Raw genomic sequence first — 13,409 nt, 5'->3', positions numbered from 1 at the left:
AATCTCTGAGGGAGGAAAAGCCTGGGGAAGCCGCCCTTTGACAGATGATCAGCAGTGTGTGCGTAGAGACGGAGGCTGACGCCAGCTCCTTACCTCTCCAGGGAAGACCCTGACAGATCAGGCCTCCCTGGCAAAATGGAGGCACAATGGTATTTTTCATGTTTTGTTTCAGTTCAAATTTCCCCTTTACCAATATTTGATGAAACATCTACCACATTTTGTACTTTTCTTGAAGGAGACTTGGACTCTACATACAGTTAATGTTTGCTTGTTTTCTTTAGATGCTCATGGTGTATTATTTTTTGACCACAATAATAAATCAGTGGAAAAACCATGTGATCTTGAGCATCTAACTTAAACAAGTCAATCCAACACATTTTTGTTGTGTCTATGTACAAGGAACTATGCTAGGTCCTTCAGAAAAAACAAAAATAAGTCAGAAGATAAGTTTGCCTTAAGGACTCGAGAAAAATGTCCAAGGCAGGATAATAATGCCTTATGTATAAGCAAAATGTCCTGGTGTTCAAGAGAGTATGATACTATATTTAGGTAGATTTGGAGGGTGGAAACGGGAACCTGGAACCCATTTCATTGTTACACATGATGTTCATTCATAGCATCAGATTTCACTTGCTCTCAAATTCCTTGGCTATAAGATTTACATTAAGATTTAGGAGAGAATGCGTTATGATTAGCTCTGTTCTGGGGACTGTGGAAAATGCACTCTGCCTAACATTACTTAGGAGTGACAGCCTGACTGTTTTATCCTAACTGGGGTTCAGGGTTCAAAAATTCCTGGTATACTGCTTATAGGAAAAGCTTCTGTTCAGCTACATATTTTGGCTAAGCTCCAGATTGGCTGATAGCCCTGTAACAAGAAAAGCAACAAACAATTAAGATTCATTGAGCTCTTTTTACCAGCAACCATGCTAACCATTTTGTCTGCAGTCGCTTATATAATCATCATACCAAGTACCTCTAAGGGCTAAGTTATATTGTTTCCCTCATTCTATATAGATGGAGACTTGGGTTAAGTAAATTTCCCAAGATTCATTTAGATTAAAAAAAAAAAATGCTAGGGTTGGAGAGGAGCATAGATCTGCCTGGCTTCTGTAGCATGGCCGGCTGATTTTAAAGCCTAGGACCGGAAGCAGGTCTACTAGGGAATCCTTAGAGAAGAAGAGCTAGGATCCTGAGAAAGTTATTATCCCCTCCCTCCCCTCTGCTTCGGAGTTGGCCTTGGTTATTGCAACAAGAGATGTCAGGAGGTCAGAAGTTAGTTAATTTTTTTACTTGTAAAATTACATAAGATTTATCATTTTAACCATTTGTAAATGTACAAATAACAGCACTAAATTCATTCACATTGTTGTATAACTATTACGCCACATACACCCAAAACTTTTTAATCATCCCCAAAAAGTTTATACCCATTAATTAACTCTCTCACCCTCCAGCCCCCCTTGGCAAAAAAAAAAAAAAAATAGTTGAGGGCCTGGCATAGACCAAAGCTAGCACTTTTTTCTGAATTTTGGTGCTGCTGCATCTGTTTTTACATCACTAAAGTCGTATCAACTTTGGGGAAGATTGCAATCGAGGGAAGGTAGGAGGGGGAAGAACTTGGTATTTTATATTTACATACAGGTCAGGATGTTTCCTACATATTATCTCATGTAAAAGGACCTAAGCTGAGAGTCATTCCACATCCCTTGGGGAGATGTTTGCAGTTTTGGTTTCAATACTGGCTGGGGATTATGCAGGGAGGGAAAATAAACAATTATGCCATCCCTCAGTGCACACAAACACACAGCCAGGAGCCGACTGCACTGTGGGTAAAATGACTCCAAAATTGTGTGTAATGAGTAGGAAAAGATTAGAGACAGCTCTTGCTATGCTGAAAATTGACATTAGTGGAGGGAGAAAAAAAAAAACTCTTTACTAGTCGGCCTAGGAGGTCTAATTCGAGCAGTAAAAATATAAATAAATAAATAAAAGCATGTCAAGATGGTATTGGTGCTTTTTTTCCAATGAGCTCTATCTGGCCGGAAGGCTATTCAGCATAATGCAAAATTAAATTATAAAAACTGGCTGAATATTTAGATGGAAGAGCCATTTGGAAGCAGTTTATTTAGACGAACCGGCAATGACCCACAACAGGGAGACATCAAGCGTGAAATTTACTAGAAATTAGCACCAGGGTCCCAGCCTCAGCATGAATAGCTTGATAGGATGCAAATCCCAGTGATATTAAGCTGCCTCACTGCTGGTGCTACAGGGTCACTCTCAGTTGGCTTTTCATGTTATACTTATTATTTTTTCCTGGGACAGGTTATAAATAACAATAAAAAAAACATTTATTGAAAACTTTAACCGGAATGAAAGTCTATTTTAAAGTCTCTGGTTACTTGGATGTTGAAGTACAATGTCAGCCAGCCATAATGAACTCATGAGAGACATTACTGTCTGCAGCTTGTGTACACCTAATGTTTACCTTCAGCTTCTAACAGATTATCTCACCCCTAGCCAATAAGACCCATGCCTGTCTTGAGAGTGTGGGGCACTTGGAAACACCCGACCTCCCTGCCCCTTGTTTGGAACATGTGGCTGCCACTATTTATCCATGTTGTGTAACAATGAAGGCCCTGGGCAGGGTTGGTGCAAGGGTGCTGAGAACACGCCAGAAAGGCTGGGCGATCACCATTCACACAGAGGTGCTTTGCCCAGAATGCTTAGAAAGCTCCTCGCTCCGGCTTCACTAGTGACAAGCCTGTCAGTGTTTTCATTCCCAGTTGCACTTACCAGGGCCCGAGAATCGACAGTCAGCATATGCAGAACTTTAAAATTCCAGCCTGCTTTCCAGCTATACCCTCAGGGATCTCCCCATCTTCGCTACTCTTGGCTGTCTTTAGTTTGTCTCTTAAATATGAAGGGATTTCAAACAAAAGTGTGCCAGCTTGTTAGCACGTGCAGCTCGCCTTCCAAGACTTGTGGTTTGATTCAGTATAAGCATGTTCTTCGTGAAGTTTGTTTACTTTGTAATAGCCTTGGTTGCTTTTGGGTGTTCTGATGGTTGGGGCTTAGGTCTGTTAGTGTTCTAGGTGAGATGGACATGTTGTTTTCAGTCCCACACCTGTCAGCTTTAATGAAGCTTGATGCTCCTTTTCTACTCAGTCTTGGGTCCTGAAGATTATGGTTTGGCAGTCAGATCCAAGCCCTTCACATAGCTGCTAGTATCATCAGTACAATGCCTGACATTTCTGAACATACCAAAAAATCCAGGCAAGATTTAGAAGTAGTCAGTCAGGGATTCAAGTTTTTTTTCTGGTCTGGAATGTGCTCAGCCATTGTATCAGATGCTGAAAGGCAAATGACCTCAGCCCTGTTCCCTTTCCGAGGTGGTGGAAGGTGGACTTGAGAGCCAAAAATACACGGGTTCAGGCCTTAACGTCTGTCACTTTCTCAATTAACGTGGAATCAGTTTAGTCACCTATAACTGGAACATAGATTTTCTGGTGATTGAATAATATGTGTGAGTAATCATGGTCCCTGGTACACAGTGAGCGAGCCAGGAAAATGAAGGAAACTAAAGTCCATTTTACTAAGGTAAAATGCACACAGCTCAACTTTCCAACAAAGCAGCTATTTGCATCTACTATGAAATCCAGCTTTTTTCTGTAGTTAAGTCAGTAGTTAAATCAGTAGAAGTACGTTTTAAATGAAGTCCCTTCCTTTGGGGGGGAGCTGTATTTATCAATCATAACACAGAAATAGATTTTGGTGTACATACATCGTTAGCAAACAGAAGTGAGTGGAGAGACTGAAAACTTTGTCTTCATTTATTTCTTTTTTCTTGTCACATTGTGTGACATTTTTATGCTGCTTTCTATTCTTTCTCCTTTTCTCTGTGCTGTTCATTTCTTCACATGTGATACCATTGAGGGCCACTTCTTTCTGTTACTTGTTCTGAGGCTACACTCTTGGCAGCACTGAAAAATGTACTGCTAATTACACAATTATTTTATTATGTAGCCCTGGTTGAAATATCCACTAAAGAATTAATTTAGTTAAAATAATTTGAACTGAGCAATTATTTTCATAACCACGGAATTAGCGTAAAGTGCTTAAAGTCCTTTATTCCCTGCTCTTTATACAGCAGTTGTGTAATTAGCAGTAAATTTTTTTGGTCCTTGCTTTCCTCCCCAAAGAATAAATGTCTTTGCTCTGATCATATTTACAGAGCATATGACCATACACTTTCCACACAAGACAGGGAATTTTTCCTGGAGCAGCTTCTGAAATTTTGGAATTTCAGAAGTCTTCACAGATCAGCAAGTTTGGAACCATGGAGAGAGAAAGTGCTTTGCAGAATACTGTGTTCACTGATGGCTTGTATAAAAAACCGTTTTTATTTTGGAGAAGGTGGCAGTTTAATTTGTCAGTAACTACAATGCAAGTGGTTTCTATTTGGGTTGCTCTTAGCTTCCTGAAAAATGTTTCTTTGCTTTGGATTTTCAGAATTGATTTATTCCAAATTGATCCTCCCTTTGATAGGAAAGTCTAAACTCACAGGAACCCGGTATTTGGTGTTTAGAAGGGATGCATGCTGGTTACACTGAAATACTCATTAAACATCTGGAATCATGAACCTTAGGAATATTTAGTCTTCAGTAAGCTGTGAAAAAGGAAGAAGTCATACATTAATGAGAAATAGTTAACTGAACTTGTTTTCTAAGAATTTGGTGTATCAGGGCTTCCTTTGCTTCAGGCTGTCCCTGGCTTTCAGGGGATTACAAAGTGTACCTCTCTATAGAATAAAGAGGTAGCTCCTTTACTGTAGCTGTGTGATATTTCCAGTAAATATCTATGCATGTAAAGCTTCTTTTTTTTTTTTCATCGATACTCTGATAAAAATGCAACTGTTAATGTTTTTTTTTTTTTTTCTGTTTTGTGCTCATTCTGGGCTGTGTACATGCTCATTCATTCATCAGCAGACACTGAGCACTAACTACATTCTAGGCAGTGGGCAGGACAGGGACACAGATCAAAGGGTGCAGTTTTGATGATAAAATTCTTTAAGGATCCATTTCCATTAGCTGCACATTTTAAGAGCTTATTGCATGCTAAGTATCATGAGAAGAATTGAAAAGAGCTTGAATAGTTCCTTCAGAAAACTTAATGTAGTGAGAGAGATCACATATTGACATGAAAAATACTCACGTTTGTAGAGCAAGTGTGAATTAATGTGGTGAAACCTAAGTACAGAAATTCAGGGAGGATGTAAAATGGATATGCTATGCACAGGACCCGCACACTTTATCTTGAGAGGCAGTGCACTTGTGCTTTGGAAGACCCCAGGAGTCCAAATGGGGTACAAGCGGAGATACCAGTCCCTTTAGTCTTCAGAGTAGCCAAACAAGACCTGGGCGACTGACCCAGGCCTGTCCCCCCAGGCCACAAGCAACCTCCTCCTGTAGGTACAGTGTGCCATGCAAATACTTATATGTGTGTCACGGTCTGAAGAATGTTCAGAAGCATTGCTTTGGAGAAGGTGCATCTTCGTGATTTCTAATTTGTCTCGTTCTCCATAGATATGTATGATCAAGTGCTGAAGTTTGGTGCCTACATTGTGGATGGCTTACGGGAGTGCTCTCAGCCTGTGATGGTCTACATTCCTCCCCAGGCTGAGCTGCGGGGTGGCTCCTGGGTCGTGATTGACCCCACCATCAACCCCCGGCACATGGAGATGTATGCTGACCGAGAGAGCAGGTAACTTCCTTATTTCCACTCACTGCCTTTAGGGATCCTCTAGCTGTTGGCTCCTACCTGAAGAACATTAAAGCCAAGAGAACTTTTTGAATTTTTCCATTCTCCAAACTCAGAAAAGGCTTTCCACATAGTGTCTGCTGGCATGAGAAGGAAACCAGGCTGGAGCCAGGATTTCTCAGTGCTGTCCACTATCCAAATTCTTCTGCCCACAAGGTCTTTATACCAGACACCTGCAAACTCTGAGATCTCCCCATTTTTGTTATTCATTTATGCCCATTTATTCTCATAGGAATGTGGCAGGGAGCTTAAAGGAGTTAGAATGGAAGGGCTGAATTGTTAGTCTGGAGTGTAGAGTCTTGACCCAGCTTTGCTGCTGACTAGCGAGGACCTTGGAGCAGTCTTGACTCAGCCTGGACTGCTGCTCCTTGTCTGTGGGACAAGCTGGGTGGTCATTGAGCTGAACCGCAGCACCTGCATTCTGTCTGTGCACACCACAGCTGCTCCCTGCAGTCTCTGGTACTGTTGGAGACTTGGAGAACACAATGTTTGAAATACCCAGAGGGCTGGAGAGAAAATCCTGGCTGTAGCTGGGAGGTAGTACCTGAAACTACTTGATAAAAAAGATGAAGTTAGCTTCCTTTCATGATCTCTTTCCAATCCTTTCCAGAGTAGGGAAATTCCATGACATATCTCTGACATTTTTCTAAGCTAATTCCTCCATCTAGTCATTTTACTAGAATACCTGTCTCTCTTTCCCCAAAAACCTCAGTCTGCTGCTATAAGGGCTACTTAGGAGATTCTAGGAGTTCTATTGTCCAGTCACTCACTAGCATTCTGTACCTGGGGACTGAGTGTTTCTAGTCCTCAACTAACCCCTGATCTGATACATCTGGGACAAGACCAGCTTCAGAACAAGACCTAGTTCTGTCACTTGTTACACTTAACTTCCCATACTTTAGTTTTCTCAGCTAATATATAAGAGTACTGACCTCACATTGGATATAGACTGGGTATGGGATTGTTACGTTTTGTATGTAAACACATAGAACAGGGCCATGGCAGGGCCGACCACATACTGTTAACTGTAATTTTCTTTCTTTTTTTTTTTTTTAATGTAAAAATGTGGGATTGTGCTTTAAGGAGGCACCCAGAGTAAGACCCCCTAGAGTAGATCACCATCAGTGTGCATTGGGAGTCACCCAGGGACCTCACTTTGAAGCTCCATGGCACTGGACAAGCATTTCACCTGCTGCTTGGTCTGGCCTAGTGTGTCCGAGTCCAAGCAGCCGGCTGTCCAGCTGTCCGCTGTGTGTGGTGCTGAGCAGCGTCAACCCCTTGTTGTATGGCCTAAATGCTGGGTGCTTTTCTCTCATCACTGCACTTACGATGTCTTTTTTTTTTTTTTTTCCCCCTGGACAGTAATGTAATTTCTTTTGCCCTTATCAGCTGTAGGTGGTGGAATCTGTATTCCATTTGAAATGGAAGTAGACTGGTGTGGTAATGAGGATTATTTTAATTGCTTTTTGCCACACTTTTTCTCATACCTTCTCTGGTGTCTGCTTCTCTCTCAGGGGTTACTTCTGTGAACTGTGGGTGGGCAAAACCATAATGAAGCTATTTCCTGGTCCACAAATTGTAACTGGCCTCATTCTGTTGTATCCTTCCTTAAAGTGCCCTTATTTCTGTTTTGTTTTCTTTCTCTCTGATCCAGGGGATCAGTTCTGGAGCCAGAAGGGACAGTAGAAATCAAATTCCGCAAAAAGGATCTGGTGAAAACCATGCGTCGGGTGGACCCCGTCTACATCCACTTGGCTGAGCGATTGGGTATGTCTGCTCGTCCTCCTGGCAAATCAATGAGCCATTCAGCTGATTTGTAATGAGTGCATTCATAGGCCAGGGGAGGAGGCACTGAAGCATTTGATCAAATTCATGATAATCTTTATTTACTGTCCTCTATATGGTAAGAACCCTGGTAGAATGAAATAGTGTGTGTAATAGAAGGGAAAGTAGAGCCTAAAAAAGCAAAAGTCACCCGATTTTTCTTCTGATATTTCCTTATAGTTCAAGTAGCCCATCTTTCTAGGCTTATGGATGTCCTTGCACAGAATGAGTAGCTAGAAGTAGCTATTGGGGGCAGGCTACCCAAGCAGATAATACGCCGCACTTAAGTGTCCTGTCTGCTTGTCTCCTTGGACAAGCCCACCTCATTTCTAGGGGGCTGAGAGTCAGTATTGTGGGATAGAAAACCGGAGACCAGCCCAGCCAGCTCTCTGGGGCCATTCTGAGCTGGAGAAATGGGAGTGGAGAATGTGCGCCGTGTGCTTGCCGAGGCTACACCACAGTGGCCTGGGAGCCCTGCGCTTGATGCTGCCAGCGATGCCTCTGCTGCTCATTTGTTTCCGGGGCTTTTGGAGGCACTTGCATTCGATCCTAGGACCCACTGTGGGAGCCTGTGCTGAGTCCAGAGTCCAGATTCTTTCAAAACACAAATTTTCTGCCAGATCCAGATCTCTCACTGAGCCCCTTGCTGTATTAGAAAGGATAATGCTCGAGGCGCTTTTGCTAGTGAGTTTGTTTTGGTTGTTCTAAATGAACAGATGTAATCTTTAAAAAATAGTGAAACTCAGTGAATGAAAGGAGAACAAAATGAAAAATGCTGGCTCATTTGTATCCCAAATAGTAATTTAATTAATAAAGTGCCCGTTGTGGTTCTGTCTCCTGACTATGTAGAGAAACAGAAACTTTGTGTGCTCGCTTATGCCCTTGAGAGCACACGTGCTGGCATTAGCGGCCCAGGCCAGTTGCCAGCCACACACGGTGACCGGAGTTGCTCTCAGCCCTGTCTGTGTCCCATTGTTGCCATCAGGTAACAGCCACCGATAACTAACCCACTGGCAGTTTGATCCTTTTACGGGAAATGCACACGTACAACAAGAAATTGGCAGAGTTGTTTATAAAATCTATTGCCATCCAGAACTGTTGAGGTGGTTTTTTCTCTTTCTTCTCTAAACAGGATAATTATTTCTGACCAACCCTATACACTTTAATTAAAGTAACTGCAGCTCAAGAGCAAGTTAGTCACAACTGTACATAGAGAGAGCTCTAAAAGCTTCAGCCACTGATAAGCATCTCACTTCGATGGCTCATAATTGCTCCCAGCATCCGGCGATCGTTGCTGCTGTTTTTACTACTAATTCCGTACAAAGGCAGCAGTGCCACAATTGTAGGATGCAGGGAATTGCATAATTTTCCCTTTTTTTTTTTTTTTTTTTTTTTTTTTTTTTTCTCTTTTTTGCTGGTTTTCTTTCTGGCCAATTTAAAATTTGTCAAAGTCGGTCTTCTTCTGGATCACTGCCCTTTGATATTTCGCGCACTCCATTTGCCACAAACAAGCCGCAGGGCCGCAGTTCATGCTGACTCTAGCAGAAGCAGAGAGAGCTCCATTTATCTTACACTGCCTGCTGAATTCCTACTCATTAACTGGGGGTTCACTGCCTCTTTTTAACCCCCCAATGGCTGTTATCATCCCTTCAGAGTAACTGGGTGGTAGGAAGAGGGATCCTCTCTGACATCTGCAGACTGACTGGATGGTGAGAGGTGTGGGGCTAAAGCCTCTTTCTCTTGAAGGAAAGTGATACTACTCCCACCTTCACCCAGCACCTTTTTAACTTTTGAAACACAGGAAGGGAAGAGGAGATTACCAATGGATGACCATTTAATCATTTGTTACAAATCATCTCATTATCAATTTCCTATTCTCATTGAAGAAAACTATATTTATTTAACCTTGACCAAAATGGCACTAGAGAAAGAATCTACTAAATCTACTAAAGTGAGACAGGGTCTGGCCAGGGCAACTTGGGAACATGAGCAGAGAGTCTGGATTAAATGTACCTTTGTATGAGTCTTGGTTGTGTTGCTGCAGATAAATTGTTTAACTTTGCTGAACATCAGTTTCTTCTCCCCAAGTGGAAATAATGCCTCCACGCTCCTAGCTAATATGAAGATCACATGAAGGCACGTTTGCTTTGAGCCCATGAAGCTTTGAACCTGGGATTGGCATCATTAGAAGAGAGGCTGTATTTGGTCTCCGGTATGCCCTGTGGCTTAAGTCTGCTGGGGAACTCGTGGAATCTGAAAGGAAATAGGAAAGAAAAGACATGGTATTGTCTTGTAGGCATTTGCAGGCTTTCAGGGAGATCCCACACCTGGGCCAGCAGGGAGGTAATGGAACCTGCTGTGAGCTTAAGTCCTTTGGGATTCACCCAGTTTTTAGCTCCTCTCAACACCTGCACCCTAAGACTGTCAGTATGCTTTTTCACAGAGTGAGTGAAAATGATCTCATTTTCCAGATGGGAAGATTGAGGCAAAAAAAGAAGTTAAATATACCATCCAAGGTACAAATGGAGCCAGAATGGGTTTCTGGTTTCCTCTATTCTACTTAACTCAGAATTTCCTCAGATTTTTACCTCAACTGACTATTGAGCCTGGTCAAAATTAAGCAGGAATCCTTTTCTTTTGTGATCTAAAGCCAATTCCACTGAGAAAAATCTGATTTAGAAGAAAGCCTGTGGGAGTGGATGTTATCTGCTGTTCCCAATCTCCCCAAATCAGGCTCTGCCCTGCGGAGCATCCTGCCAAAGACCTAGATAGACCAGCACACCATGGACAGGCCATTCAGAGCAGGGTTACCAGAAGGATAATGAGGAACTTCTGACAGCTAACTTCATCTCTCTCTGAATTTTTATTTTTAAAAATGACCTTTTGCCATTTTGTCTAGTTAGTTTGGGTCAGAAGGTGGTGAATACTAGTTTATAGGCCTGTGAGTATAACAGAGAATGAAAATAGTACATCGATTTCTCAAAAAGGTCAAGGGAAGAAGTACCCCAGAAAGAAAGGTGAATTAAGCCTAAATGCCAGTCATGCGTTGCTGGACTAGTTCTGGCCCGAGTTATCAGAACTTGGTTTAGCGTTCCTTTGGGTGGATAATGTCCTGGTTATCTTAAGAAAATTAAATCCCTCTTCTAGATCTAGAGCCCAAGCCCTCCCAGGCCTCTTGGTTTCCTCTGACATCCTTCTGCCTCCTAGAGCCAGGAGCGAGGAGAAAGGCCGTGGAGCAGGACAGCCTTCTAAGCCTGACCTCTTGAGTGTTGTGACCTCAGGTCCTCATCTTCCTGTGTGTTCAGAAGGAAATGACAAATCAACTTAGAAAAATGCCCAGCCCACTTGTGAAACAATTGAACATTTCTCACCATCCTTCTCCCTCAGTATAAGGAGTACAGAAGCCCCTTTGTAGAACTTTGTGGTGCCCAAGACATGTCCCAGTCATGGCCTCATTCCTAGACAACCTGGCTTCCTACCAAGTAGCACCCGACTAGGCCCACACAGTACATGCCCCAGGAGTGATGGGCTGACACAGACCGCCGCTGCCCTTCCAGACCGAGCCCACACCCAGTGTCCCTTCTGGCCCCTGCAGCTGGGGTGCAGAATGGAGCGCCATGATGGGTGAGGAGCAGTGTGTCTGTAACAGCCCTGGCCGGCCTTCCTCCCCAGCTTTTACTTTGCAGACCTTCCTTGGGCTTTCCATTTGTGTCCCATCTTCAAGATACCATACACTGAAAAGAGCCAAAGTTACTGTTTGAGGCAATAACTTGCCTTACCTAAAAGTTAACCCGTAAGCCTGGGAAAGATGTTCCAATACCCCTGCTTGGGAAGTGGCCTCTGGCCTGCTATCCCAGGGGTGGAGTATCCTCGCTGGCACCATGACCACCCAAGTGCTGGGTTCTGTGGGAGGTATGCTGAGGAGAAAACAGGAGGCTTCTGTCCCAGAGGAAGAGACCTATGGAATCTTGCCTCGTCAGTCAGAAACAGCTTACAGCCTCGTCACATTCAGAAGCTTGGCTTGATGCACTTCAGCACGATGGTAACCTTTCCAGGGAAGGAGAGGCAGTGGCTTGGATCTGATCCATGCATCTGATTGTACTCACGAATGCAGCTGGGGCTGTCTCTTCCTGGGAAGCACCATTCACCGTTCTCTTAGGTTACAGGGATCCATTAGGCATTTTGTGAGAATGAACCTGAGCTCGTGCCTGCACACAGGTGGTGGTCAGAACCGGTCAGTATGGGTCTGAGCCACCCTCTCCCCACTTGGTTTCCTGCTGGCCCCAGTCTCTGCCTGTCCACCTGCCCTCCTGGCTTGTGGCCACTAGGATTTAGAGAATTCTGTGCTGTTTCTGGACTCTTTTGTGAGGCAATATTCATTACATGGAGGCACTGAAGATAGGGTGGGGTGGGAGCAGGGTGGTGGGAATACATTTTTTAATTCTTATTTGGAAATCTCTGGGTTTACTATAATGGTTTTTTAAAATATGAACAACAGAGCACTAACACCACTGTGAGGAATTTTAGGGTTAAACATCCTTGAAAGAATTGCTGTTAAAATCAATATGCAAATGCAGTTGTATTGAGATAGGTATGTCTCCCTTTGAAGAAAAGCAGATATATGAAAATGGGATTTTAAAAAAAACTAGATACACTGGGAGAAATTATTCCCATTACAAAGGGATTATTTGCTTTACCAAAGAATTCACTGCAGGGTTCCTTCTAAATAGCTCCCTTAAGGCATTTAAAACAGGATCTGATTTACGCAGTTTTTCAGGAATGTTTTTGTGGACACAAAATAGTTTTGCAAGGCTCTTGTTTTACTCATCTTCCTATCTTTATAAAGGTATTTCTATGTTATTGATAACATAGAAAATGTTATCAATAGATCTTTTAAACAGCTACTTATGTTTATACTTCTGAATGTTAATAAGACTCCAGTTTTGTTTTTGTTTTTGTTTTTTGTTTTTTGTTTTTTTTTTGCTTATTTTCTTGATTTCAAGGTTGAGGAATGGGTATGTGTCTTTATACCTGAAATATTCAGGAACTTAGAGCTTAAAGGGGAGGGTGGTCTTGGTGTTCTCTTTAGCATAAGTATTTAACCAATCAAAGCAAACTGCTTTTTCTTTTTTAAAGATTTATTTATTTATGCATACAGACCTGGGGTACAAGCCAGAGGTGCAGGGGTAGTGAGAGGATTCACCAGAGTCAGAGTGGGGAGCAGAAGAGACAGATCAATGAAGTACACTGCTGAGTGGAGCAGGGGCGGGTCAGGAGAGGTCTGCCGGGCCATGTGGGCCACCTCCCGGGCTGGGATCGAACTTGCACTGAAGCAGCTGCTGCCAGCTGGCAGTGCTGCATCCCAACCCATTGCGCCACCAGAGAGGGCCCAGCAAATTGCTTTCTTAAGAGAAGGCAGAGGACCCATCCAATTTAAAATTGGTTTAAATTTACATAGGTTTAACATAGCTTTAAAATAGTTAAGAATGAAAAACACTTCTTTTGTAAAACATGTTTCCTTTTTTTTGGCAGATTAGGGTGGTTTTTACATAGATGAGAGACTGAGCTCACAAAAGAAGAGAGATTTCTGCAAGGTCATCTTGTGCCTCTGGCTGGGCAGAGAATTTGTAGCCTAGCAATCTGATTTTCATTCTAAGCTTTGAAGGTCTCATCTCTCCCCAGAAGACCCTGATCCATAAGGACGAGGTCACCCCTCCTCAGCCCGCATCCTGCCTGCGTGCGCCAGTGTCTGGCAGGTGAAC

The 13,409-nt window shown here is 42.9% G+C and overlaps 1 protein-coding gene across 2 annotated transcripts in view; it reads left to right on the top strand.

Annotated features, from left to right (window-relative positions):
* Positions 1–13,409, top strand: part of ACACA (acetyl-CoA carboxylase alpha) — a 214,492-nt gene that overhangs the window by 182,794 nt on the left and 18,289 nt on the right. For both annotated transcript variants that reach the window (XM_012726261.1, XM_012726260.1), the window contains 2 exons: positions 5,589–5,766; positions 7,478–7,590. In XM_012726261.1, coding sequence (XP_012581715.1) covers positions 5,589–5,766; positions 7,478–7,590 — 291 coding nt within the window. The remainder of the gene's footprint in view (positions 1–5,588; positions 5,767–7,477; positions 7,591–13,409) is intronic.

Source organism: Condylura cristata, unplaced genomic scaffold (genome assembly GCF_000260355.1).
Source record: "Condylura cristata isolate star-nosed mole 26May11 unplaced genomic scaffold, ConCri1.0 scaffold00017, whole genome shotgun sequence".
NCBI lineage: Eukaryota > Metazoa > Chordata > Mammalia > Eulipotyphla > Talpidae > Condylura > Condylura cristata.
The sequence above is the reverse complement of the archived record's forward strand: the minus strand, read 5'-3'. Positions and strand labels throughout refer to the sequence as shown.